At 44.8% G+C, this 24,611-nt stretch overlaps 1 protein-coding gene across 1 annotated transcript in view; it reads left to right on the forward strand.

Moving 5' to 3' along the window:
* Positions 1 to 864: 864 nt before the first annotated feature.
* Positions 865 to 24,611, forward strand: part of gulp1a (GULP PTB domain containing engulfment adaptor 1a) — a 290,204-nt gene continuing 266,457 nt past the window's right edge. The window contains 1 exon segment of the mRNA XM_037789288.1: positions 865 to 1,152. Coding sequence (XP_037645216.1) covers positions 1,071 to 1,152 — 82 coding nt within the window. The 5' untranslated portion in view covers positions 865 to 1,070.

Consider the following 24,611-nt stretch of genomic DNA (forward strand, 5'->3'; position numbering starts at 1 on the left):
GTCTGTGAAATCTTGCAGATGCTGTTCGGAGCACCGTTGGACACCAGAGGAACATGTTTTTTTTTACTATTGTCAGGATATAGTGACTGTTTTATAAAGATAACTTTTTGCTCTAATTCTACGTATTGCAGTTCTACTTCTCCAGCCAAAAAGGTGAATTAAAACTTCCAAAAATGCAGATGTTGCACAGTATTGGATCTATCTTGTGACTTCATTGGTTTCTTTACATTTGTTTGTGTTATTGTGAGACTTTAGTGTTAGTTCGGATTCACCAAAGTCACAAACAACAAACTAACCAACTGAGGCAGCTGTAGACCAGCAACTCCCGTATTCTACGGGATCAAATGACTGTTTTTGTCAAAGGAGTCCGGTGGCTTTGAAGAGAGTATAGATACCAACTTCAGTTCCCCATGTGACATGGCTGTCTGACTGCAGGGTAAATTGGTGAAAATATTCTAAATATAGCATACACTTAAACTAGGGCTGTATAAATATGTATTAATATAGTTAATCACAAATTAATCACACTTTTTTCTTTTCAACATGTACCTTTTTTAATCACCTTTTCTCCAATTCTACCCACTGCTGCTTTAAATTTAAATGACTCGCTCAGCTGCACAATTGCTGTCTATTTGTATCACTCTGTTTGCTTTTAGTGAATATTGTTTTTCATATTTTGACAGTCAAAAAGCTGATGCAGAAAGCTCAAACATGTGCATGCCTCTCTTTACAGGCTGCTTCTTCACTACTTTTTTAGAGAGGTAGCACTTCACCAAATGTGAATGCAAATCCAAACTCTTTCTTCACCTTCTCCCAGCTGAGGAGCAGCTTCTTGTTCAATGAATATGGCCATTGTGGTGAAAGGGTCGTCTCTAATGTGCTGGCTGCCTCCTCCATTCTGTCCGCTGGCGTCTCTCCTCCTTTAACATCTTTTATTCAAGTTGCGACCAAAGAGACGGAGGGCTTGTTGACGTCAGCAAACTAGTCCAGCAGCTGTAGAGGAGCTGAGGAAGAGGAGGAGGAGGAGGAAGAGGAGGAGGAGGAGGAGAGGGACTGAGAGAGCCTGCTGGATGTGGAGCTGTGACTGTGGAGCGGAGCACCGGGGGCTGCTGTTACCTCGACGGGACTGTTCGGACTTGTTCCTGTTTCGCAGTAAGTCTCCTCTTCCTCCTCCTCTTCCTCCCTGTCTGTCTGTGAGGACTGAGCTTCCCTCTCTGCTGGTCGGAGTTAGCGCTCTGTAGTGTCTGGGGGAAACACGTCCCCTCTGTGAGACGCTGTCTGCCGTCATAACTCCAGGTGGACATTGTTGCTGTGGACTATTTAGCGCATGTGTCCATGTAGTCTTTAGTCGCTACTCTTTTGTCCTACTCTTGTCTCCCTGTCCTTGTGTCCTATCCTTGTGTCCTCCGCTCCTGAGCTAACGGGAAACTTTGTTGCGCAAGTCCGTGCAAGGTGGACTCTCTGCTAACGTCGAGTTTTCACTCTGTCTCTCCGTCTCTCTGTCTCTGTCCAACAGTTTTCTACCTTTTGAACTGGCTCACACTAAGTAGTGAAAACCCGGTGAACAAAACCCGGTACAGATCTGCTGGTTGACACTAAGTAGTGAAAACACGGTGAATAAACCCGGTACAGATCTGCTGGTTCACACTAGGTAGTGAAAACAAGGTGAATAAAACCCGGTGAATATCTGCGAGGCTTGTCCTCCTCTGACAGCTACAGGAGCTCCTGGAGTTCTGTAGTTCTGTAGTTCCTCTAGCTGTCCTCCAGCGCTGTCTGCTGTCTGCTCTGTAGGCGCAGTAGGTCCATGTTGTGTGTCATTGTTGTTAATGATGGAAGTAGAGGACACCATACACTGTAGGGACACCATATACTGTAGGGACACCATACACTGTCAGTAGCTACATAGAGGGACAACATATACTGTAGGGACACCATACACTGTCAGTAACTACATATAGGGACAACATATACTGTAGGGACACCATACACTGTCAGTAGCTACGTATACTGTAGGGACACCATACACTGCCAGTAGCTACATATACTGTAGGGACACCATACATTGTCAGTAGCTACATATAGTGTAGGGACACCATACACTGTCAGTAGCTACATATACTGTAGGGACACCATATACTGTCAGTAGCTACATATACTGTAGGGACACCATACACTGTCAGTAGCTACATATACTGTCGGGACATCATACACTGTCAGTAGCTACATATACTGTAGGGACACCATACACTGTCAGTAGCTACATAGAGGGACAACATATACTGTAGGGACACCATACACTGTCAGTAGCTACATATAGGGACAACATATACTGTAGGGACACCATACACTGTCAGTAGCTACATAGAGGGACAACATATACTGTAGGGACACCATACACTGTCAGTAGCTACATAGAGGGACAACATATACTGTAGGGACACCATACACTGTCAGTAACTACATATAGGGACAACATATACTGTAGGGACACCATACACTGTCTGTAGCTACATAGAGGGACAACATACACTGTCAGTAGCTACATAGAGGGACACCATACACTGCCAGTAGCTACATATACTGTAGGGACACCATCTACTGTCAGTAGCTACATATACTGTAGGGACACCATACACTGTCAGTAGCTACATATACTGTAGGGACACCATACACTGTCAGTAGCTACATATACTGTAGGGACACCATACACTGTCAGTAGCTACATAGAGGGACAACATATACTGTAGGGACACCATACACTGTCAGTAGCTACATATAGGGACAACATATACTGTAGGGACACCATACACTGTCAGTAGCTACATATACTGTAGGGACACCATACACTGTCAGTAGCTACATATACTGTAGGGACACCATACACTGTCAGTAGCTACATAGAGGGACAACATATACTGTAGGGACACCATACACTGTCAGTAGCTACATATAGGGACAACATATACTGTAGGGACACCATACACTGTCAGTAGCTACATATACTGTAGGGACACCATACACTGTCAGTAGCTACATAGAGGGACACCATACACTGTCAGTAGCTACATAGAGGGACACCATACACTGCCAGTAGCTACATATACTGTAGGGACACCATACACTGTCAGTAGCTACATATACTGTAGGGACACCATACACTGTCAGTAGCTACATATAGGGACAACATATACTGTCAGTAGCTACATAGAGGGACAACATACACTGTCAGTAGCTACATATACTGTAGGGACACCATACACTGTCAGTAACTACATATACTGTAGGGACACCATACACTGTCAGTAGCTACATATAGGGACAACATATACTGTCAGTAGCTACATAGAGGGACAACATACACTGTCAGTAGCTACATATACTGTAGGGACACCATATACTGTCAGTAGCTACATATACTGTAGGGACACCATACACTGTCAGTAACTACATATACTGTAGGGACACCATACACTGTCAGTAGCTACATATAGGGACAACATACACTGTCAGTAGCTACATAGAGGGACACCATATACTGTCAGAAGCTACATATACTGTAGGGACACCATACACTGTCAGTAGCTACATAGAGGGACACCATACACTGTCAGTAGCTACATAGAGGGACACCATACACTGCCAGTAGCTACATATACTGTAGGGACACCATACACTGTCAGTAGCTACATATACTGTAGGGACACCATACACTGTCAGTAGCTACATAGAGGGACAACATATACTGTAGGGACACCATACACTGTCAGTAACTACATATACTGTAGGGACACCATATACTGTCAGTAGCTACATATACTGTAGGGACACCATACACTGTCAGTAGCTACATATACTGTAGGGACACCATACACTGTCAGTAACTACATATACTGTAGGGACACCATACACTGTCAGTAGCTACATATAGGGACAACATATACTGTCAGTAGCTACATAGAGGGACAACACACACTGTCAGTAGCTACATATACTGTAGGGACACCATACACTGTCAGTAGCTACATAGAGGGACACCATACACTGTCAGTAGCTACATATACTGTAGGGACACCATATACTGTCAGTAGCTACATATACTGTAGGGACACCATACACTGTCAGTAGCTACATAGAGGGACACCATACACTATCAGTAGCTACATAGAGGGACACCATACACTGCCAGTAGCTACATATACTGTAGGGACACCATATACTGTCAGTAGCTACATATACTGTAGGGACACCATACACTGTCAGTAGCTACATATACTGTAGGGACACCATATACTGTCAGTAGCTACATATACTGTAGGGACACCATACACTGTCAGTAGCTACATATACTGTCGGGACATCATACACTGTCAGTAGCTACATATACTGTAGGGACACCATACACTGTCAGTAGCTACATATACTGTAGGGACACCATACACTGTCAGTAGCTACATATACTGTAGGGACACCATACACTGTCAGTAGCTACATATACTGTAGGGACATCATACACTGTCAGTAGCTACATATACTGTAGGGACATCATACACTGTCAGTAGCTACATATACTGTAGGGACACCATATACTGTCAGTAGCTACATAGAGGGACACCATACACTGTCAGTAGCTGCATATACTGTAGGGACACCATACACTGTCAGTAACTACATATACTGTAGGGACACCATACACTGTCAGTAGCTACATATAGGGACACCATACACTGTCAGTAGCTACATATAGGAACACCATATACTGTCTGTAACTACATATAGGGACACCGTACACTGTCAGTAGCTACATAGAGGGACACTATACACTGTCAGTAGCTACATAGAAACGAGGAAGTAGGTTAAGTTGCTCTATCCCAAACACAGCTATTCTATTTCAGAGTTTTGCTCATATTTGCTGTGTTTGTGTGTGTATGTGTGTGTGTGTGTGTATGTGTGTGTTTACCTCCATATGGATTGTGCATGAGTGTAATGTCAATAGGGCTGTCAATTAATTCAAATAGTTAATCGCGATTAATCACAAATTACAGTACATTTTTTATCTGTTAAAATGAACCTTAAAAGGAGATTCGTCAAGTATTTAATACTCTTATCAACATGGGAGTGGACAAATGTGCTGCTTTATGTAAATGTATGTATATATTTATTATTGTAAATCAATGAACAACACAAAACAATGACAGATATTGTCCAGAAACCCTCACAGGTACTGCATTTAGCATAAAACAATATGCTCCAATCATAACATGGCAAACTGCAGCCCAACAGGCAACAACAGCTGTCAGTGTGTCAGTGTGCTGACTTGACTATCGGTGTGTTCCAATCTGCGTACTTCCGTACTTACACTTACTATTTGAGTGCATAAGTGCATTTGGACTGGAAGTACGGCAAAATGCAGTGCACTCAAAGTACCCGGATGTTGTACTCAAAACGGTCAGATCGTTGAGTGTGGAACGCTGGACACTTTCCACACTCAACTGTCGCCTACTTGGCTAAGTAGCGGAAGGGGCGGAGCCACGACCACTATTCAAACATATGTAGATAACAGAATAAAACATTACAATACGTAAACATACCGGTGCATTTTCAGCCAACACATCGTAGGCGTAGGCGACGACGTTGGAAACGTAATTTCCACTCTGCTTTCATTTTTTTCAGAAGATATTTTGGCGGGTAGCGAGCCGCAGTCAAATGTTGCAATCGTCATTTCCGGTCAGTGCGCCACAGAGTATTCGATTTGAGACGACCCTACCCCGCTGAAATTTACGCACTACTCAAGTGAGTACAGAGTGCCCAAAGTGCACTACATTGATGTGTACTTCTGGAAGTACGTGGATTGGAACACACTGTATGACTTGCCCCAAACTGCATGTGATTATCATAAAGTGGGCATGTCTGTAAAGGGGAGACTCGTGGGTACCCATAGAATCCATTTACATTCACATATCTGGAGGTCAGAGGTCAAGGGACCCCTTTGGAAATGGCCACGTTAGTTTTTTTTAGTTTTAATTCATAACAAGTTTGGAGCGTTATTAAACCTCCTTCAACAAGCTAGTATGACATGGTTGGTACCAGTGGATTCCTCAGGGTTTCTAGTTTCATATGATACCAGTATCTTCACTCCAGCTTTAAAACTGAGCCGCTACAACCTCCGAAAGATCGGTTGCCTTTAATACGTTAAAGAAATTAGTGGCGTAAAAGGATTTTGCATCAGCGCGTTATTTTCGTGTTAACTTTGACAGTCCTAAAGATAAGACGGGATGGATGTTGAGAACATTGCTTCCATTCTTTCAGGCAATGAGGCATATTGAGTGACACTCAACCTTCAGAATGAACAGGGATCTATCCAATGACATTTACCTTTCATCTTCACTTCCCTACGTGGTTGTTTTCAACAAGGACTCAACATAACAATAGCTTTTTAAATTGTGCGCCATTGTTTGCTGCGTGAGATATTAATAACTAAAGTAATGGATACACCCATTATTACGTTGATGATGGATAAGCATCTGACTGTGTGGCACTTCTGGTTTCCGTTCCACAGTTCTCATTTCATGGCTGAGGAGTCACCGTTTTCTGTGGTTGTGAAATAGAGGTCTGTGGGAGACTTGTTGAAGTCAGCAATAACCATTTTTAACAGGTCGATGTTGTAACATCCACTGAACAAGCTCTGGATGGTTCTGCAGCCACTGGTAGGAGGAATTGAATAGCTGCGCTCCAAGTGGCTCATATTGTATGCTGTGAAAATCAGCATGAATTAGCCTTGAGGTTTCTACAAACTGCATTCAGGACAGCGTTTCTTTTTTTTTTTTTATTGTTCTTAGTAGTAGTCTGCCAGGGTGAGAGCAAGGTGATCACGGAGATCGGATTTCAAGCTAAATAAAGGTAATTTAAATTAAATTACAAAAGGCTTACTCAGCTTCAACAGTCTTGGCCGCTACCTTCTGTTTTACTGTTTTGTCGGATGAGTTTTGTGCTCACCACAAATAAACCACATCACGAATGGGGTTTAAATATACCAGCAGTGGGATATTAGTTCCTTTTGTAAACAAGTCTGATGTCATTTCAAGTAAACACATGAGGGGTACCCCCACGAGCATGAGGGAAAACCCCACTGTTTATTCTGCTGTCATGTTGGCTAAATTGTTGGCGACGTTCTTATGGAAACAATCACGCATAGAAACACAACGGCCAATATCGAGGTCAGGAAAAATGATCAAGGTCATGTACATATATTGCACGATGAGTCGATAAAGTAAAAATGCTTTAACACCGCCCAACAGCCGGCGCACAGCCAATAGTAACGCTCTCTCTCTGAAATGACCTGTGATTGGTCAAAGTCAAAGTATTTAATCCTCTTATCAACATGGGAGTGGGCAAATATGCTGCTTTAAGATAAGATAAGATAAGATAAGATGGACCTTTATTAATCCCCGGAGGGAAATTCAGGTGTCAAAGCAGCAACATCAGCAGACAGAGTGAATCACAGGAGAGGTAAAGGTATACAAAAATTATAAAGACAATAATAGAGATATAAAAGATACAGAGTGAATGGGTGAACATAGTGTGTACAGTTCGTCAATAAATAAATGTAGTATGTACAATAAATAAATAAATAAATAAATGTAATAAATGTAATATGTACATATGTGCAGTCAGCAATAAAGTGGTATATAGGATGTATAGTGTAAAGTGAGTGTAAAGTGCGCCAGATAGTGCATGTTTAAATTTCTTAAAAGTCCTAATAGTTGTCATATGGGGGTCAGCCTTGGTTGTGGAGCCTGATGGCTACCAGCATGAAGGACGACTTTATGCAAATGTATGTATATATTTATTATTTGAAATCAGTTAACAACACAAAAAAATGTCAGATATTGTCCAGAAACCCTCACAGGTACTGCATCTAGCATAAAACAATATGCTCCAATCATAACATGGCAAACTGCAGCCCAACAGGCAACAACAGCTGTCAGTGTGTCAGTGTGCTGACTTGACTATGACTTGCCCCAAACTGCATGTGATTATCATAAAGTGGGCATGTCTGTAAAGGGGAGACTCGTGGGTACCCATAGAACCCATTTACATTCACATATCTTCAGGTCAGAGGTCAAGGGACCCCTTCGAAAATGGCCAGGACCGTTTTTCCTCGCCAAAATTTAGCTCAAGTTTGGAACGTTATTTAGCCTCATTTGCAACAAGCTAATAATGGCATGGATACCGATGGATTCCTCAGGTTTTTCTAGTTCATATGATACCACCATATGAGTCCGCTACAACCTAAATATCGCAAGTTGCGTTAACGTGTTAAAACAAATTTGCGTTGACGCGTTATTATCGCGCTAATGTTGACAGCCTTACTTTAAATCAATCACAATCATCTCGGGCGGTGCTTAGCCCAGGATATCTCTTAACATAGATAACAGAAGAGGAGGAGAATGGTAGACTATCCAAAGTCTACATTCGGTGAGTCAGACTAGTCCATAGACACTTTGATCTGACAGTATATACGTATAGTGGTTGTGATTACAGTAATTGTGTTCACATGTTAACTGAAGACACCTGAGAAATGACTACCAATCAGCACATTAGGTAGTTAGTTAAGAAAATGGGTGTGTTGCTACTATAATGTTGACAGCACTCATGGTTACCACTCACTGGCTGCCTTCAGTAGGTTCAGCGGGCACTTCATCTGTCGGTGCACTATCACACAGTGACTGATAACATCATTACTATCAGCCCGTGCTCACCATTCCTCACTGTCACCAAAAAACTCTATTACAACAAGTTCATCTTTCCACCTAGAGCTGTTTGTTGTCAGATGGCTGGAAAGCCTCATCCTCAGTCGGAAACATCACACAGCTTTTCATCCACTATGACAATTGCAGCTGTTACCTCAGGAATCAAATTTTAGCAGGAAGATTACACAGCTTTCTTATTACTGGTTCAATTTTCCTATCGCCATCATGTCTGCGTCACAACAAAATCCTTGTTATAGGCTAAAACCACACTAGTGGCTTGCCTAAGTCCAGATAATTGATATTTTTGGTCTTGCTGGGCTAAGGTGTTGACTCCTACAAATGTCAAAGCCTTCGTTCTCACCATCTCTGTGACTGAATTAATCCTCCCTGCATCTCAATTAATCATGTGCTTTTGCAAATGAGACAGCTGAGGGAGCTTTGGGTCTATGCATGTTACCGCCTTTTTTCCATACCCGTGTCCGTCCCCTTTCTTGGACGGATGAGACTGGTAAACACAGTATATAATGTTTTTTCTAGTCTACCACTCAAAGTGCTTTACAACACATGCCAACATTCACCCACCCACACACACATTCATACTAGGGGTGTAAGAAAACATCGATAGACATGTTTATATTATGTTTTCGATTTTTAATTAACCTCCTAAAAAAACGACGGCCTGCCAGTAGACCCGGCTGTTCTATCTTTCGGAGTTTTAAAGCTAGAGTGAAGGTACTGGTATCATATGAAACTAGAACACCTAAGCAATCCATTTGCACCAATGCCATACTTGCATGTTGCAAAGGAGGCTAAATAATGATCCAAAGTTAGGCTAAATATTGTCGAGGAAAAACTGGCATCGCCATTTTCAAAGGGGTCCCTTGACCTCTGACCTCCAGATACGTGAATGTGAGTCTCCCCTTTACAGACATGTCCACTTTATGATAATCACATGCAGTTTGAGGCAAAAAACAAGTATTTCTTTTTTATGCAATACAAATGTGTTATTTTCACCTATTCTAAATAAGTCCTGAAACAGTCTTAGAATTGCATACATTGGGTATGACTGGAAGGCTGAGACTCTTGTGGATCCAATGAGTCCAGTTGTATTCATGTCTATTGATTTTAGTACCCATAGTAGCCATTTCACGTGACTTTCTTTACTCAGATTTTATACATGTGGTGTAGTATGACAGTTTTCCTAAAATTAGATTTGAAAAACATTGTAATACTGTACATCACCTTGCATACAGTATTGCAATATATTGAATCATTACCCCTGTATCATGATACGTATCCCAATGCCAGATTGTTGCCAATACGCAGCCTTAATTCATTAACTGATGGCAGAGGTATGTATTGTGCCAGCGTGCTCATCAGGAGCGGTTAGGGTGTTCACAGTGCAGGACCAAACCAGGAACCTTCCGATTACAAGACGACCGCTGTACTTCCTGAGCCGTGCCGTCCCCCATATTGTTTCGTTGAATAGAGGCTCCTTTCCAGCGCTAATGGATCTTCTTTTTTTGTTCCTATGATGTGTCATTCTTGATGAATACCAAAATGTTAAAATACAGCTGAAGTCCCAGGCACTTGAAAAGTATATTTTACTCTCAGTGCTTTGATGTTTGAGCTGGAAATAACACTTTTGTGCCACTTTCTTCATCATGAATCATTTTAAAAGACCCACACAGCTAACCAAAAAGGTAGTTTAATAATGTATGATTGTTGAAAAAAATATGTAGGAAACACTACTGGACAGTAGTTTCAATTCTGTTTCAATGAAGGATGCAATACAATGTGCAGTTATAGCTGTATATATTAATCTAAATACTTATGTTTATGGACCTCACATTTAATTTAAAGACTTACCACACTAGACCTGAGACATAATGTTTTAGTGCCGATCAACTGATCTAACTTTTCCCTCCTGATACTGATTCAGATTCATGGACTCAGGGTATCTGCTTAATACCAAGTCCAGACCCTTCTTTTTACCTCTCTGCATGGAACTCATTGGAATGCATTCGATATATGATGACACTGGCACCAAAAAGATAGTTGGCAGCCCAATATCGCTGAATGAATGCACAGTAACTGATAGCAGAAACATCCATCTATCTATCCATCCATCCATCCGTTTTCTTCCTCTTCCTGGGTAACCCCGAGGCGTTCCCAGGCCAGACCAGATATATAATCTCTCCAGCGTGTTCTGATCCTGACCAGATGCCCGAACTACCTCGGCTGGCCCCTTTTGACGTGAAGGAGCAGTGTCTCTACTCCGAGCTCCCTCTGGATGTCTGAGCTCCTCACCCTCTCTCTAAGGCTGAGCCCAGCCACCCTACGGAGGAAGTTAATTTTCGTCCGCTTGTATCCGCAATCTCATTCTTTCGGTCACTACCCAAAGCTCATGACCATAGGTGAGAGTTGGAACGTAGATGGAGCGGTAAATCGAGAGCTTTGCCTTCCGGCTCAGCTCCCTCTGAACCACAGTGGTCCAGTACAGTGCCCGCATAACTACAGACATTATAGCAGAAACACTTAATTTTATAATAACACTGACAAAGAAACAGTAATTGGTGATGTAACGGCCAATACCTGATCCGCTTAAGGCGAGTATCAGTATGATTCCAATCCAGCATGTATGATCAGTGCATCCCTATTACTGCCTATTATTTGTTTAGTTGATCAACCGAAAATTCATTGGCAACTTCTTTGATAATTGAGCAAAAATGCAAAGCATTCACTAAACCAAGCTTCTAAATTATAAGGAGTTACTGCTTTTCTTTATTTATGTATGTTTTGGACCATGCGTTGCACAGTGCGGACCAAGCGTTGCACAGTGCGGACCAAGCGTTGCACAATGTGGACCATGCATTTGGGCAGCAGTAGCTCACTCCGTGGGGACTTGGCTTGGGAACCAGAGGGTCGCCGGTTCAAGTCCCTGCACCGACCAAGTACGGTGTGTGGACTGGTAGCTGGAGAGGTGCCAGATCGCCTCCTGGGCACTGCCGAGGTGCCGTTGAGCACCAACTCCACCGCCTTGAGCACCGACTCCCCTAAAACTGCTCCCCTGGTGTGCTGTGCTATGTGCTACAATATGTGACGATAAAATTGGATTTGCATTCACAAAACAAGCAATTAGAAGAAAACAAATTCTGTCAATTCAGTTAAATTTATTTTTGTATAGCGTCAAATCACAACAGAAGTTATCTCAAGACGCTTTATATATAGAGCAGGTCTTAGACCGTACACCATAGTTTAGAGACCCAACGAGATCCACAAAGCGCACTGTGGCCAGGAAAAACTCCCCGATTACTGGGAAGAAACCTGGAGCAGAACCGGGCGCAGGGCGGGCGGCCATCTGCCGAGACCGGCTGGGGGGATAGATAGATAGATAGATAGATAGATAGAAGCAGCCACAATAGTAGCCTAGCAGCTCTAATAGCTAATACAAGTAGGACTAATAACACAAAACGAGAGTTACGTATGTAACTACGGTTCTATGAGTTCTGGATGACTGCCAGAGGCAGTGTTTAACACTGGATGTTATCCATCTCGCGCACGCGCAGGTCGAGTATTTAATATCAACAAAGTCACATGTGACCTGGGATGACGTAGTTTATATAAGCCCACGTCATCATCAGAGATGTCCCTCCAGAATCTTCTCGCCAAGATTCCGAGTGACAGCCAACTCTGGCAGTCATCCAGAACTCATAGAACCGTAGTTACATACGTAACTCTCGTTCTATTTCGTTCTTCCTGACTGCCAGAGGCAGTGTTTAACACTGGATGACGACTACCAACGTAGTCACGAGGAAAACCCACCTCACCGGGAACAGCCTGTGGATTCCTGAAAGACCACCGATGCTACTGCATGGGGAGCAGCAACATTGACCCTGTAAAAACGGGCAAAGGTGCATGGAGTAGCCCAGCTGGCCGCAGCGCAGATATCACTTAGGGGGATCCCCCGTAGCGCTGCCCAGGAAGTGGAGACACTCCTGGTGGAGTGGCCTCTGATATTAAGAGGTAAAGGCAGTCCTTTTGACCTGTATGCTTCCTCAATGGCCTGAACAATTCACCTGGAAAGCCTCTGCTTGGACAGGGTGTGCCCTTTCCTATGGCCTCCATAGCAGACAAACAGACTATCAGAGCGGCGAAAGCTCGCAGTCACCTGTATATAATGCCTTAAGGCCCTCACTGGGCAGAGCAGTTCTGCTGACTTAGCATCTTCACCCTGTAGGCATGAAGGGTCATAAGCTGCCAACTCAATGACCTGATTAGAGTGGGCCGGAGCCAACCTCTTCGGGAAAAATGATGGGTTAGGCCAAAGTGCTACCCCTGTGCCATCCGAGTTCTAGCGAATACACGTTTCACTCACTGACAAGGCGTGAAGTTCACTCACACGTTTTGCTGATGCCATCGCCAAAAGGAAAGCAACCTTTACTGAAGACCACTCCAGCCCCGACTGCTCCAGAGGCTCGAAGGGGGGGAGACAAAGGGCTTCTAGCACCAGAGGCAGTTCCCACGAGGGAACCTTGACAGCCTGCGGGGGGTTCCGCCGCTGGGCTCCTTTAAGAAATCGGGTCACCAGAGTATGAGACCCCACGGTCTGGTTATCCACTCTGACATGCCTGGCTGAAATAGCAGCTACATAGACCTTCAAGGTAGAAGGAGAGAGTTTCTTCTCCAGCAAAGACTGCAAAAATCTCAGTATTATTGGCACAGAGGCACTCTGAGGTACCTCCTCATGAACTTTACACCACTCTGAGAATATTTTCCACCTGTTGGCATACAGTGCCCTGGTGGAGGGTGCTCTTGAGTCAGAAATGGTTTGAATTACCGCCTGGTCACATACCCTTAGGAGTGGGTCCGGCTCCTCAGGGGCCATACCCAAAGCTGTAGGCGATCCGGGTTCGGATGCCAGATGCGGCCCCCCAGCTGTGAGAGCAAGTCTTGCCTCTTGGGCAGGCACCATGGAACTCCGTCCAGAAGCCTGTGCATCCCCGGAAACCAGGGTCTCCCCGGCCAGTTTGGGGCGACCAACAGGAGTCTGTTGTTGCCGTGCTGTATTCTGTGTAGCGTTACTGCTATCAGTGGGAATGGTGGGAAGGCATAGAGGAGGCAATCTGGCCATGGGTGTGCCAGGGCATCCTGTCCCAACGGGCTTGCTGTCTCCGTCAGGGAGAACCAAAGAGGGCAGTGCGTTGAGGCTTCTGAGGCAAACAGGTCCACCTCTGCTGCGCCATATTTGCGCCATATCTCCTCTACCACCTTTGGGTGGAGCCTCCACTCGCCCGCGGGAGGTTTCTGGCGGGAGAGAAAGTCTGCCACCACATTCTGTGGCCCTGGCAGATACATGGCCCTGAGGCTGGAAAAACAAGGGAAAGCCCATACCAGAAGTCTCCGTGCCACCTGTAGCAACCGGGTTGATCTGGTGCCCCCTTGCCGGTTTACATGGTAGACAGCTGACTTGTTGTCGGACCGTACAACAACATGCCTGCCTCTCAAATGTGGTAGGAGTTTGCGAAGTGCCAAATATATAGCACGGAGCTCGAGCACATTTATGTGCTCCGCCGCTTCCTGTGCTGTCCAGAGCCCCCTTATCGCTCTGTGCTGCCATACTGCCCCCCAGCCGGAGGGCGAAGCATCGGTCACCACCACCTCGCGACGTGAGGGAATCGAACCCAATGAGATGCCCCTGGCCAGATATGCCCCGGCTCTCCATGGCCGCAATGCAAGGAGGCATCGGCTGGACACCCTGACTCTCTTGGATCTGTGGGACTTTGGATCTAATTGGAGACCACTGATCCAAATTTGGAATGGCCGTAAGTACAGGAGGCCCGGTGGCACTACTGATGTTACTGACGTCAACATACCTAACAGCCTGAGAAACAGGCTGTACCTCAACCTCCTGTTCTTCCGGAACCGGAGGAGGAGCTGGAGTATGGCGTTTACTCGTCTTGGTGTTGGGAAGGCCAGCATATGGCGGGAGTCCAGAGTTAAACCAATGAACACTACCCTTTGGCTGGGTATGAGACAACTCTTGGCATGGTTGACGGTAAGGCCCAACCTCGTCACGTGATGCAGAAGGGACGCAGTGTCCCGCTCTGCCTGTTCCCTGGTCAGAGCACAAATTAGCCAATCGTCCAGGTATGGGAGGATAAGCATACCCTTGGCTTGCATCGGGGCGAGTGCCGCCCTCATGCACCTTGTGAAGACCCGTGGGGCAAGGGAAAGACCAAATGGGAGCACCTTGAATTGGAAGGCCTTGCCTTCGAATGCGAAGCGCAGGTACTGCCTGTGAGGTAGTGCTATTGGGACGTGAAAGTATGCGTCCTTCAAATCGATGGATGTGAACCAACTGTGCCGTGTCACGTTTTGGAGCACATCTGCTGTACTCAGCATGTGGAAGGGCAACACCTTCAGAAATGTGTTCAGCCCTCGTAAGTCCAGTATAGGGCGAAACCCACCCTCTCTCTTTGGAATCAGAAAATAAACTGAGTAAAACCCACCTTGCTGTGTCTCTAGCCCCAGCTCTTCGATGGCACCCTTCCCCAGGAGGGTGGATATTTCTTGTCTGAGTGCCTGGGACTTTGTGGGATCTCTGACCGTGGTCAGTCTGATCCCACTGAAAACTGGGGGCCGGTGTCGGAATTGGAGATTGTACCCTTGGGAAAGCGTAGCCACCACCCAAGGGTCTGAAGTGCTGCTTTCCCAGCAGCTGAGTTGCTGCTGGGAGAAGCGTCCGACTGCCGGCCCCGGGGCATCAGGATCTTCCCCTCTGGCCCTTTGGGTACCTGGGGGGGCGATACCCTGACCCCCGACCCCTTCTCGCTTGAGGCACCGGCCGTGCCGGAGCCTGCGAGGTCCTCGGGTACGTATCAGGACGAGCTGGAAGCCGAGGGTGACTGGTACCACCACCCTGTGGGGGCCGCTGTCGCAATAAAGGCGTAGGTTCCCGGAAGCTAGCAAACTGCTGCCGAGTCTGGTTCGCCTGGATTCCCCGCTCCAAGGCCTGCTGTGCTGCTGGGCCAAACAGCTCCCCCGGAACCACGGGAGAGTGCGGAGGGCTCTCCGGCCCAGCTCCGAAAGCGGAGATTGGGCCAGCCATACCTGCCGGTGAGTCAGCGTAAGGGTCGACATTAGTCTGCCAAGCTCCCTTGTGATAAGACCGAACGCCTGCAGGGATGCATCACTGAGGCTCTGGACGGAAGCATCCACGCCAGCAGCTTGCAGGGACTGGGACAAGGATAGTATCAGGTGGGAAAGAGAGTTTCCAAGACGGCCCATGCGTGCTGCTGTTTCATAAGCCTTGACTAGAAAGTCGTCTGTGATGCGACACTGGGGCCTGGGACAGCGAGCATCAGGCCTCAAGACCTCATTGGGAGACACAATAAGGGCGGCAATAGATGGCTCCACTGCTGGCATCTTACCCAGTCCGTAAGTGTCAGCGTTCTGCATTGAAGCTAAGGCCCTGCCGTCAGTGGTGTGGTGGGAAAGCGATTTCGGGTCTGGCCAGCATTTGTGGAGCTCCTCAATGTATGGCTGGGAGGGTGGAACGGAGAAACCCGCCAGGGGCGGGGCCCACCTAAAAAATGCACTGGATGAGGTGCCCGCAGTCGGGGCCTCATCCAAGCCTAAGCGTGCCAGAGCCATACGGACCACTGGCTTAACTGTCGCTGGAGCAGACTCTGAGCCTGCCCTGGACCCACTTCCTGACTGCTGGGAACAGGTGTCAGAAGCGTGGGAGGAGGCTACTAGCTCTCCCTGTCCAGGCCAGTCCTCACAGAACTGGCTACAGGAAGCCCTCGTAGACGGGGCATCCTCATCCCATCCCGGTGGGGTAGGTGTCATAGCCTGCGGGCTGTCATTCTGGGTTGCGTTCACCCTGCCTGGCTGAAGGTTAAGGAGCAGCGCTTTAATCTCAGCAAACTCTGATGTTAGCGTGTCGACCTTAGTTGCCAAACAGTCCACTTTCCGTGCCTTTTTTGTAGGTGGGGCCCCCTCAGGTGGGGCGCGTCTCCGCCCACTCCGTGCATTTGAAGGTACACCCGATAGGGGCAACTGGCACTCGAGCTGCTCTTCTAGCTCAGCTAATCGAGCTATCTTCAGCTCCCGTGGCATAAAACTACAATTCATGAACTGACTGTCGGACAGCCCCTCCCTCAGGTGTACAACACCGAGGCATGTGGGGCATTCATCATGGCCATCAGTAGCTAGCAGTGGAGCCATGCAGGCACGGCAAACATGCTCACCTAACATGGTGCTGCTGATATTTATAATAATTCTTAGTATTAATTTTATACTCTTACATATCTTACTTATATAATGTGTTTATTTAGTTATGCAAATCATTGGTTACACTGGAGTGAAAGCACTCTCTAGTAACAGAGAGAAAAAAAATTACATCAATTTGCTTAACAGCAAACTGTCTCAGTAACTAGACACTAGCTTCGAACTAGGACTGTTATTATACAAAAGACAGGGAAGATAATAACTTCCCCTTTAACAGCAGCCACAAAATAAGTTAACCCACAAACGAAATCACTTACTGGGGAGCGGTCGCTCTATCTATCAACAAAGGAGATGTCTGCTTTAACGAGCGAAATCACTCGCTGCTGAGCAATACACACTGTAAAAGGAAATGAATTAGCCGACAACAGAGCAACGGGGCTCGTTGTCCGACGGAGGCTCGCCGATACTGTAGCGCAAACACTTAGCTCGGCGGCAATAAATAATAAAGGAGACCGAAAACAGACTCCTATCAACAAACGTAACTTAAACTCTAACGACGGGAGGATATACTCACCTTGTTATCCTAGCTCACCTGTCGTTAGCCTCGCTGAATTGAACCGGCGAAAACACCGGTGTTACAGCGTCTAAAGTGTTAGAGTGTAGCCGTGATTAACTAATCGCAGCCCTTGGAGGACGAAACCGTAGCTCCAACCATGCGGTTGCAGGGCTTCCAGCGAAAAGTCAACAGCTTATCTCTTTAATCAACCTGCATTCGCGGATTACCTGCCGCGAGAAGATTCAAGGGACATCTCTGATGATGACGTGGGCTTATATAAACTACGTCATCCCAGGTCACATGTGACTTTGTTGATATTAAATACTCGACCTGCGCGTGCGCGAGATGGATAACATCCAGTGTTAAACACTGCCTCTGGCAGTCAGGAAGAACGAAATAGAACCAATAGTAGTGGATGTAAAGGAGTGATAATACAACTATCAGAATTGATGTCATTGGGTCGTCCTCAGACGGGCTTTCAAGCGGTGTTTCGAGCTGTCTCAGTCCACCATACATCTGGCTAGCTCGCCAGCACTGTCCAGCATCTCTCCTCAGTACGTCCATGTATGTTGGTGTGGGACGTCCCTGTGATCGATGCCCGTGCGTTGGTTCCCGCAGCATCAGCATGCTTGCTGGGAGTTCTTGATGTCTTTGGCAGTGACCGAGAAGTGTTATTCTCCAGGCTGCCACATTGTCGCTAAGTGTTGGTAATCCCTCGTTAGCCTTGGTAGTCCCTCGTACAGACAGAATTAATTAATGATGGTAGCAGTTGGTGTTAAGCAGGCACCGGACGTGGCAGCAGATGCAGCCACAATACCGGAGACATCCAGATCCAGGTGAAACCCCGCTCCAAGTGTACCCCTGCTCCAGGTATAACCCCGCTCCAGGTGTGACCCCGCTCCAGGTGTGACCCCGCTCCATGGTTACCTGTGAGACAAGGAGGCACAAGGATTCCCGGGAAGGAATGTAGACTCCCGGGAAGGAATGTAGTTTTATAGACCAAATAAAGTGAAATGTTAGAACTCTGTATAGTTCGGTGTGGCCCTTAGTTAGTATAGTTTCTGAGGTTGGGCCATCACTGACTTGGCTCACCTGTTCCGAATTTAAATGTCATGGCCACCCTTGTGTTGGACAAAGTGCACCCCATGGAGGGTGCTGACGGCTAAACCAAAGTAAGTAATAATGCTTCTGTACAGGTGCTGATCTGGAATCACACCAAAGCCTGTTCACTCACTTGTAGAGGTTGATTTAATAGAATCATGTCCACTAACACAAAATGAGATAAGATAAAATATATCTAAAACCAAAGACAACATTAAACAAGCCTGTATTATGGACATTTTCTTGTTTGGACACACTGTTTACAGCAGTTGGACCAGCTCCCTTACAAAGCCAAATGAGTCAAAGGTAAATAAATCTGCCAAATAAGTGAAAGGTGCTGGCCCTAATGAAAACTCTCAGCGTGATAAATGAACCATATTATTAGCCTTGCTCCTGAGATGCCACATTACAGACCAGAATGGAAATGGCTTTTCTGTAAAATACCTCCCATAGTTGTGCTTTAAGGTGTGTATACAGGATCAGCATCTCCTTGTCGTGCAGTACTACTTCTCCCAAGGTTGGGATATGTTTTTAGTGTTATGATCTGATAAATCTGACACACAATCATGCAGGATTGGGGATCATCAGTCCAGTTTCGGGTGCTTTCCTTCCCTTACCTCACCCCAACCTTCAGACCCAAACCAGTACATGTGGCGTTAGGCTGTCTGTTTAGATTCAGTTTGGAAAATTCTGTTTCTATAGGATTTGTTTTATAACCACAGCAAATCCAAATGATGGTTTGGTTGCTGTACAGTTAACAGGAGTGTTGAACTAGGTGATATAAGGGATAGAACTGAGTTGATGACTAATGTTCTCTGTGAAATGTTGTTCTAAGTGTCCTTAAAGCAGGACAGCCTCACATGTTTTCCCTTATCTAAAGATATCAGCACAGGGAATGAATGTAGCCCATTTGATAAGTTCTCTTGTCTAGCTTCATTTGCATTTGGCCTTCTTCTGCTCAGCGAATACTTACTTCCAACTATATCCCATAAATCTTTACTTAGTTTAGGATTATCATGCAAGCAGGAGAGGGATGGAACACAGTCAGTGTGCTTCATTTTTTTAACTGTCTCTCTGAAGTTTGACCAAAAACAAGGATATTGCTATACTGTGCCAGTTTATGCAATATAAAGCACTGGTAGTATTGAAAGGTCAGCTGTAGATATGGTCAAAGTTGAAAATATGCTGGATGGCAAACTGAATTGTCAGGGGTAGTGCTGACACCAAGGTATGCAGCAGAACTGTGGCAAGGGAAACTATAGGTCAGTCAGTGCTGATCTGTTTTGCCATTGGTCATGTGTCCAAAGGCCTGTACTATGAAGCCAGTCCAACATACCCAGGGTATCTTCTCATTATCTGGCTTAACTAACCCAACAACCGCGATCCCGCTAAGCGGTCCTACAACGCTGGTTATCAACTCGGTAAATCGACCCAGGGTTTCTCCATCTGGCTCTGAGCACGTTCACATGAAAGGGGCGTGGTTTGCAGCATCTGACCAATCACAAACATGGACAAGTCTACTGTCAGCAGAGCGGCTCATTTTACAAACCCTTTGACAAGATTGTGGTGTGTGTGACTATTTCAGCTTTCTTTCAGCTGCAACACCCAGAGCATCCAACCAGCTGTCCTTCCTGTATTTTTTCAGATTAAACTGTGTTGCTTATAGTCTGGATTATGACTGTAACATTATGACTGTAACTTCTTCTTACTTGTGTAATATTACCATACGATCTGCACACCGAGCTCTGATCGGTCAGATGGTCAAGTTGATCTGTTATCTGGAACATAACCTGCTCCGGAGCCGGTTAGGTCTGCATAAGTTACCATGGTGATCTACCCCGGTAAGAAGTGAACCACCATCGTAGGACTGAAAACCCTGAAGGGTTAACCCTGAAGTTACCTCGCTAACCCTAAATCCTGCTTTGTAGTACAGGCCTCCGGCCTCAACGTATGCTTGATAAAGTATATCATCTGTTTGTAATGTAGGGGGATTTATTTGTGCAACGCAAAAGCAGCTTGCAAAACAATCACATTATCCGCCCCAGGCTGCATAACCACGCTCTGTCTGATCAGGGCTTTAGAATGCATCCAATGATTATTTTCATTATTGCAATTATTTGGTTAAAATGCCATAAGATAATGAAATACGTTCACCTCAAGTTCCTAGAGCTCGAGGTGACGTCTTCAGATTGCCCCTTTTGTTCGACCAATGGTCCAAAACCCAAACATATTCACTTTCAAACATTATGAAACAGATAGATACAGCAAACCCTCAAACTTAAGAAACAAAATTAAGAATGTTTTTACCTTCTGCTGCAAAAATGACTTATAGGATAACTTGATTATTGGTGCAGATGAATTTTCTGACTATCACTGAATTGACTCCTCGTTCCATCCCTAAATTTTTCATCTCCAAACATATACATTTTGGTTATATATTTCAAACTGATATTTGACATTTCAAACATGTCACTTCTTATTTATAGTTCTCTTAAAAACATATACATAATTTACAGTTCTCTTAAGAACATATACATTAAGAACTGTATATACTGTATATGTTCTTAATGTATATGTTCTTAATATGCCTGTATATATTTCTAATATGCCTTGTACAAAGTATTTCCTTTTATAATTGTAATGTAACTTATTATTTTTAATGGAGCTTCCCAGCAAAAAGCATTTCACACGATTGTACCTGTATAACCGGCGTGACAATAAACATCTTAAATCTTGAATCTTGTAAAGTACACGAGTCAGTGTCAACAACCTCCAACCACAGGCCTTTAAACATTAGTTGATACAGACAGGAAAAGGTGAATGAATGTGAAAGGTGCTTTCGTATTCACAACCATCTGTTGCCCATTGACATTTGGAGGAAATGTCTTCCACTGTCTCCGGGATAGGTCAGATTGATCTTGTAAGTAAATCACAACCGAGACAAGGGAAGCCGATAACCGAGGAAAATGAGCATGCGAGCTGATGAGAAGAAAGCTCCCATCAGCCTCATTACATTATTGCTTTCACACTGTGACTCTAGACTTGTCTGATTCGAGGCAAATCACAACCGCTGATTTGATTTAATGTGGTCTACATCTTTGGCTCTGCGTGCGGCGCTGCATGCTGTGTGCTGTTTCTGTCTCCCTCTGTTATACTTTCCTGCCCTTCTTTTCTGAATTCAGTGTGTGGCATTTGTAAATGCCCTGAAAAAAACTGAAATTAGTCACACATTTGCAGACGTGTAGCTTCGGGCTGTCAAAGTTAATGCGATAATAACGCGTTAACTCAAAAAAATTTCAACGCCACTCATTTCTTTAATGCAACTTGTGATTTTTAGGTTGTAGCGGCTCAGTTTTAAAGCTAGAGTGAAGATACTGGTATCATATGAAACTAAAAAACCTGATGAATCATTGGCTTATCGCGAAGGATTCTAAATAACGCTCCAAACTTGCGCTAAATTTTGGCAAGGAAAAGCTGGTATGGCCATTTTCAAAGGGGTCCCTTGACCTTTGACCTCTAGATATGTGAATGTAAATGGGTTCCATGGGTACCCACGAGTCTACCCTTTACAGACATGCCCACTTTATGATAATCACATGCAGTTTGGGGCAAGTCATAGTCAAGTCAGCACACTGACACACTGACAGCTGTTGTTGCCTGTTGGGCTGCAGTTTGCCATGTTATGATTGGAGCATATTGTTTTATGCTAAATGCAGTACCTGTGAGGGTTTCTGGATCAATATCTGTCAGGTTTGTTCATCATTGTGTTGTTAATTGATTTCCAATAATAAATATATACATACATTTTATAACACAAGCATATTTGCCCACTCCCATGTTAGCAAGAGTATTAAACAGTAGGGGTGGAACGGTACACAAAATCCACGGTTGGGTTCATATCACGGTTTTGGGGTCACGGTTTTCGGTTCGGTTTGGTACATTTATGTCACAGCGAGGAGGTCATGTTCTGATTTCAACATGCTTTTCATTTATTTGGCAAAATAAGTTAACAAATGTTTGCCTTAACAAAAGTATGGCTTCCATAAGGAACATAAACTCTTCTTCATTGTCCACTCTTAACTGAAAGAATAGGTCTTCTACAGTAGTTAGTGCAAAGAAAAAATGCTGCTTTGTTATTTTCATATAAATATGACGTAATTATAGACTAAAGCCATCAACATAAATTGAAGCATAAGCTCAACCAGAACTATTACAAGTAAAACAACAGTATAACATAAGATATGTCTCAATTCCCTGATGATCAGCTCTTAACTGAAAGATTAGTTTTCCACTCAAACAGTGCAGTATTTGGAGGAATACGGTTGGATTTCTGTACCACTGTGTCTGTTCGGGAATTATTGTGTTGCTAAGTGTATAGCGCGGCTCAAGTAACGTTACGTTAATCATATGCTGAAATCCAGCGTCCTCCACGACTGCATAAGGCTGCATATCTTTCACTATAAACCTCCCCGATGCTGTGGTTATGTCTTTACCCTGTCTGAGTCTGCATGTAGAGGCTGTTTAAATGCTGCAGGGAGAAGGAGCTGCTCTCTCCTACCAGACTCTCTCCTCCTTGCGCTATCAACAGACACACCAGGGTGATGTCTTTGCAAATGGTTCATCATATTGGAAGTATTGCTGCTAGCATCAACCACACGTGTTGCACAGTGCTCACACAGTCTCCGTTTTATCCACCACTTTCTTTCCGTCATTTTCATGGTAACATTAAATCCATAATGCTCCCATACAGCAGAGCCAAACGATGTTGGTGGATCCTCTAACTGGACTTTATCGTGTCTACTTGCCATCCTTAACTGACTAACAGCCGCATTCGCCACTCCATCCGTGCCAACTGAGAAGGAGGCTGGGTCACGCATCATAAACATCTGCGCAGTAAAATCTGGTCTGCACTCGCTGAAATTGAGCCAATAGCAACGCACGACCGCAGCTTCAGTTACTCTGTGCATGTGTTAAACCCCGTACCTCAAGACTCATGTCCACCCGTGTCCCAGCCTCCTTCAATAGGCCTTGATTTCTAGTGTGGCAATAAACGGGAGCCGAACTCTACATGAAAAAATTCACAGTCGGCCTTATAACTTATTTCAAATGAACCGAACAATTCATACACGTCCCGAACCGTGACTAGAGAACCGTGACTAGGGAACCGTGACTAGAGAACCGTGACTAGGGAACCGTGACTGGCGAACCGTGAATGGAGAACCGTGACTAGCGAACCCAACGGTTCGGATTTTTTACCTGAACCGTTCCATTCCTATTAAATACTTATTAATACAAATTTTGAACAGATTAAAAATGTGCAATTAATTTCAAATTGATCGCGATAAACTATGGACAATCATGCCATTGATATTTAAATATTTGAATTGATTGACAGCCCTAGTTTAGCTATTGATGTGCTTTATTCATATAGTGTGTCTTTCACTGTTTATTTCTAAGAATGCGTTTCTGTGTGCATGCAATGTAATGTTTAAATTTAGCAAGAAGAACCTGTGACTTCTGCATGTTTGTGTGTCATTGATGGCTGGGCCACAGCTGAATGTCAATGAGGATTGCCTGTCATAGTTTAGACATGAATATGGTTATACATTTCAATTAATGAAAGTCTCTCTGCAATCAAATTTCCCGATGAATGTGGCTCCTGCCTTTGTAAGAGATAAGCTAATGGGATGAGAAACATGGCTTCTCACAATTAACGCTTATAGCTATCAAATTTTGATGGTGATGGTAACTTCCGCTTGGCACAGCGGACGTGGACTGAATGCTTAATCGGTTTGTGTTTTTCATGTTCTGCATCATTCCTCACACTTCCGTCCTTATCTTGACAGCGAGCTCCTAGACATCAGAGGAGATGACCTTTAATTTGTTGTGGAAATCTGAGTTGTTAAACTCCCCTTTTCTGTCTGTTGGTGGTCAAAAAGATTCACATCCACAGGGTGATGAATATTGTT

This window comes from Sebastes umbrosus, chromosome 13 (genome assembly GCF_015220745.1).
Source record: "Sebastes umbrosus isolate fSebUmb1 chromosome 13, fSebUmb1.pri, whole genome shotgun sequence".
NCBI classification, from domain to species: domain Eukaryota; kingdom Metazoa; phylum Chordata; class Actinopteri; order Perciformes; family Sebastidae; genus Sebastes; species Sebastes umbrosus.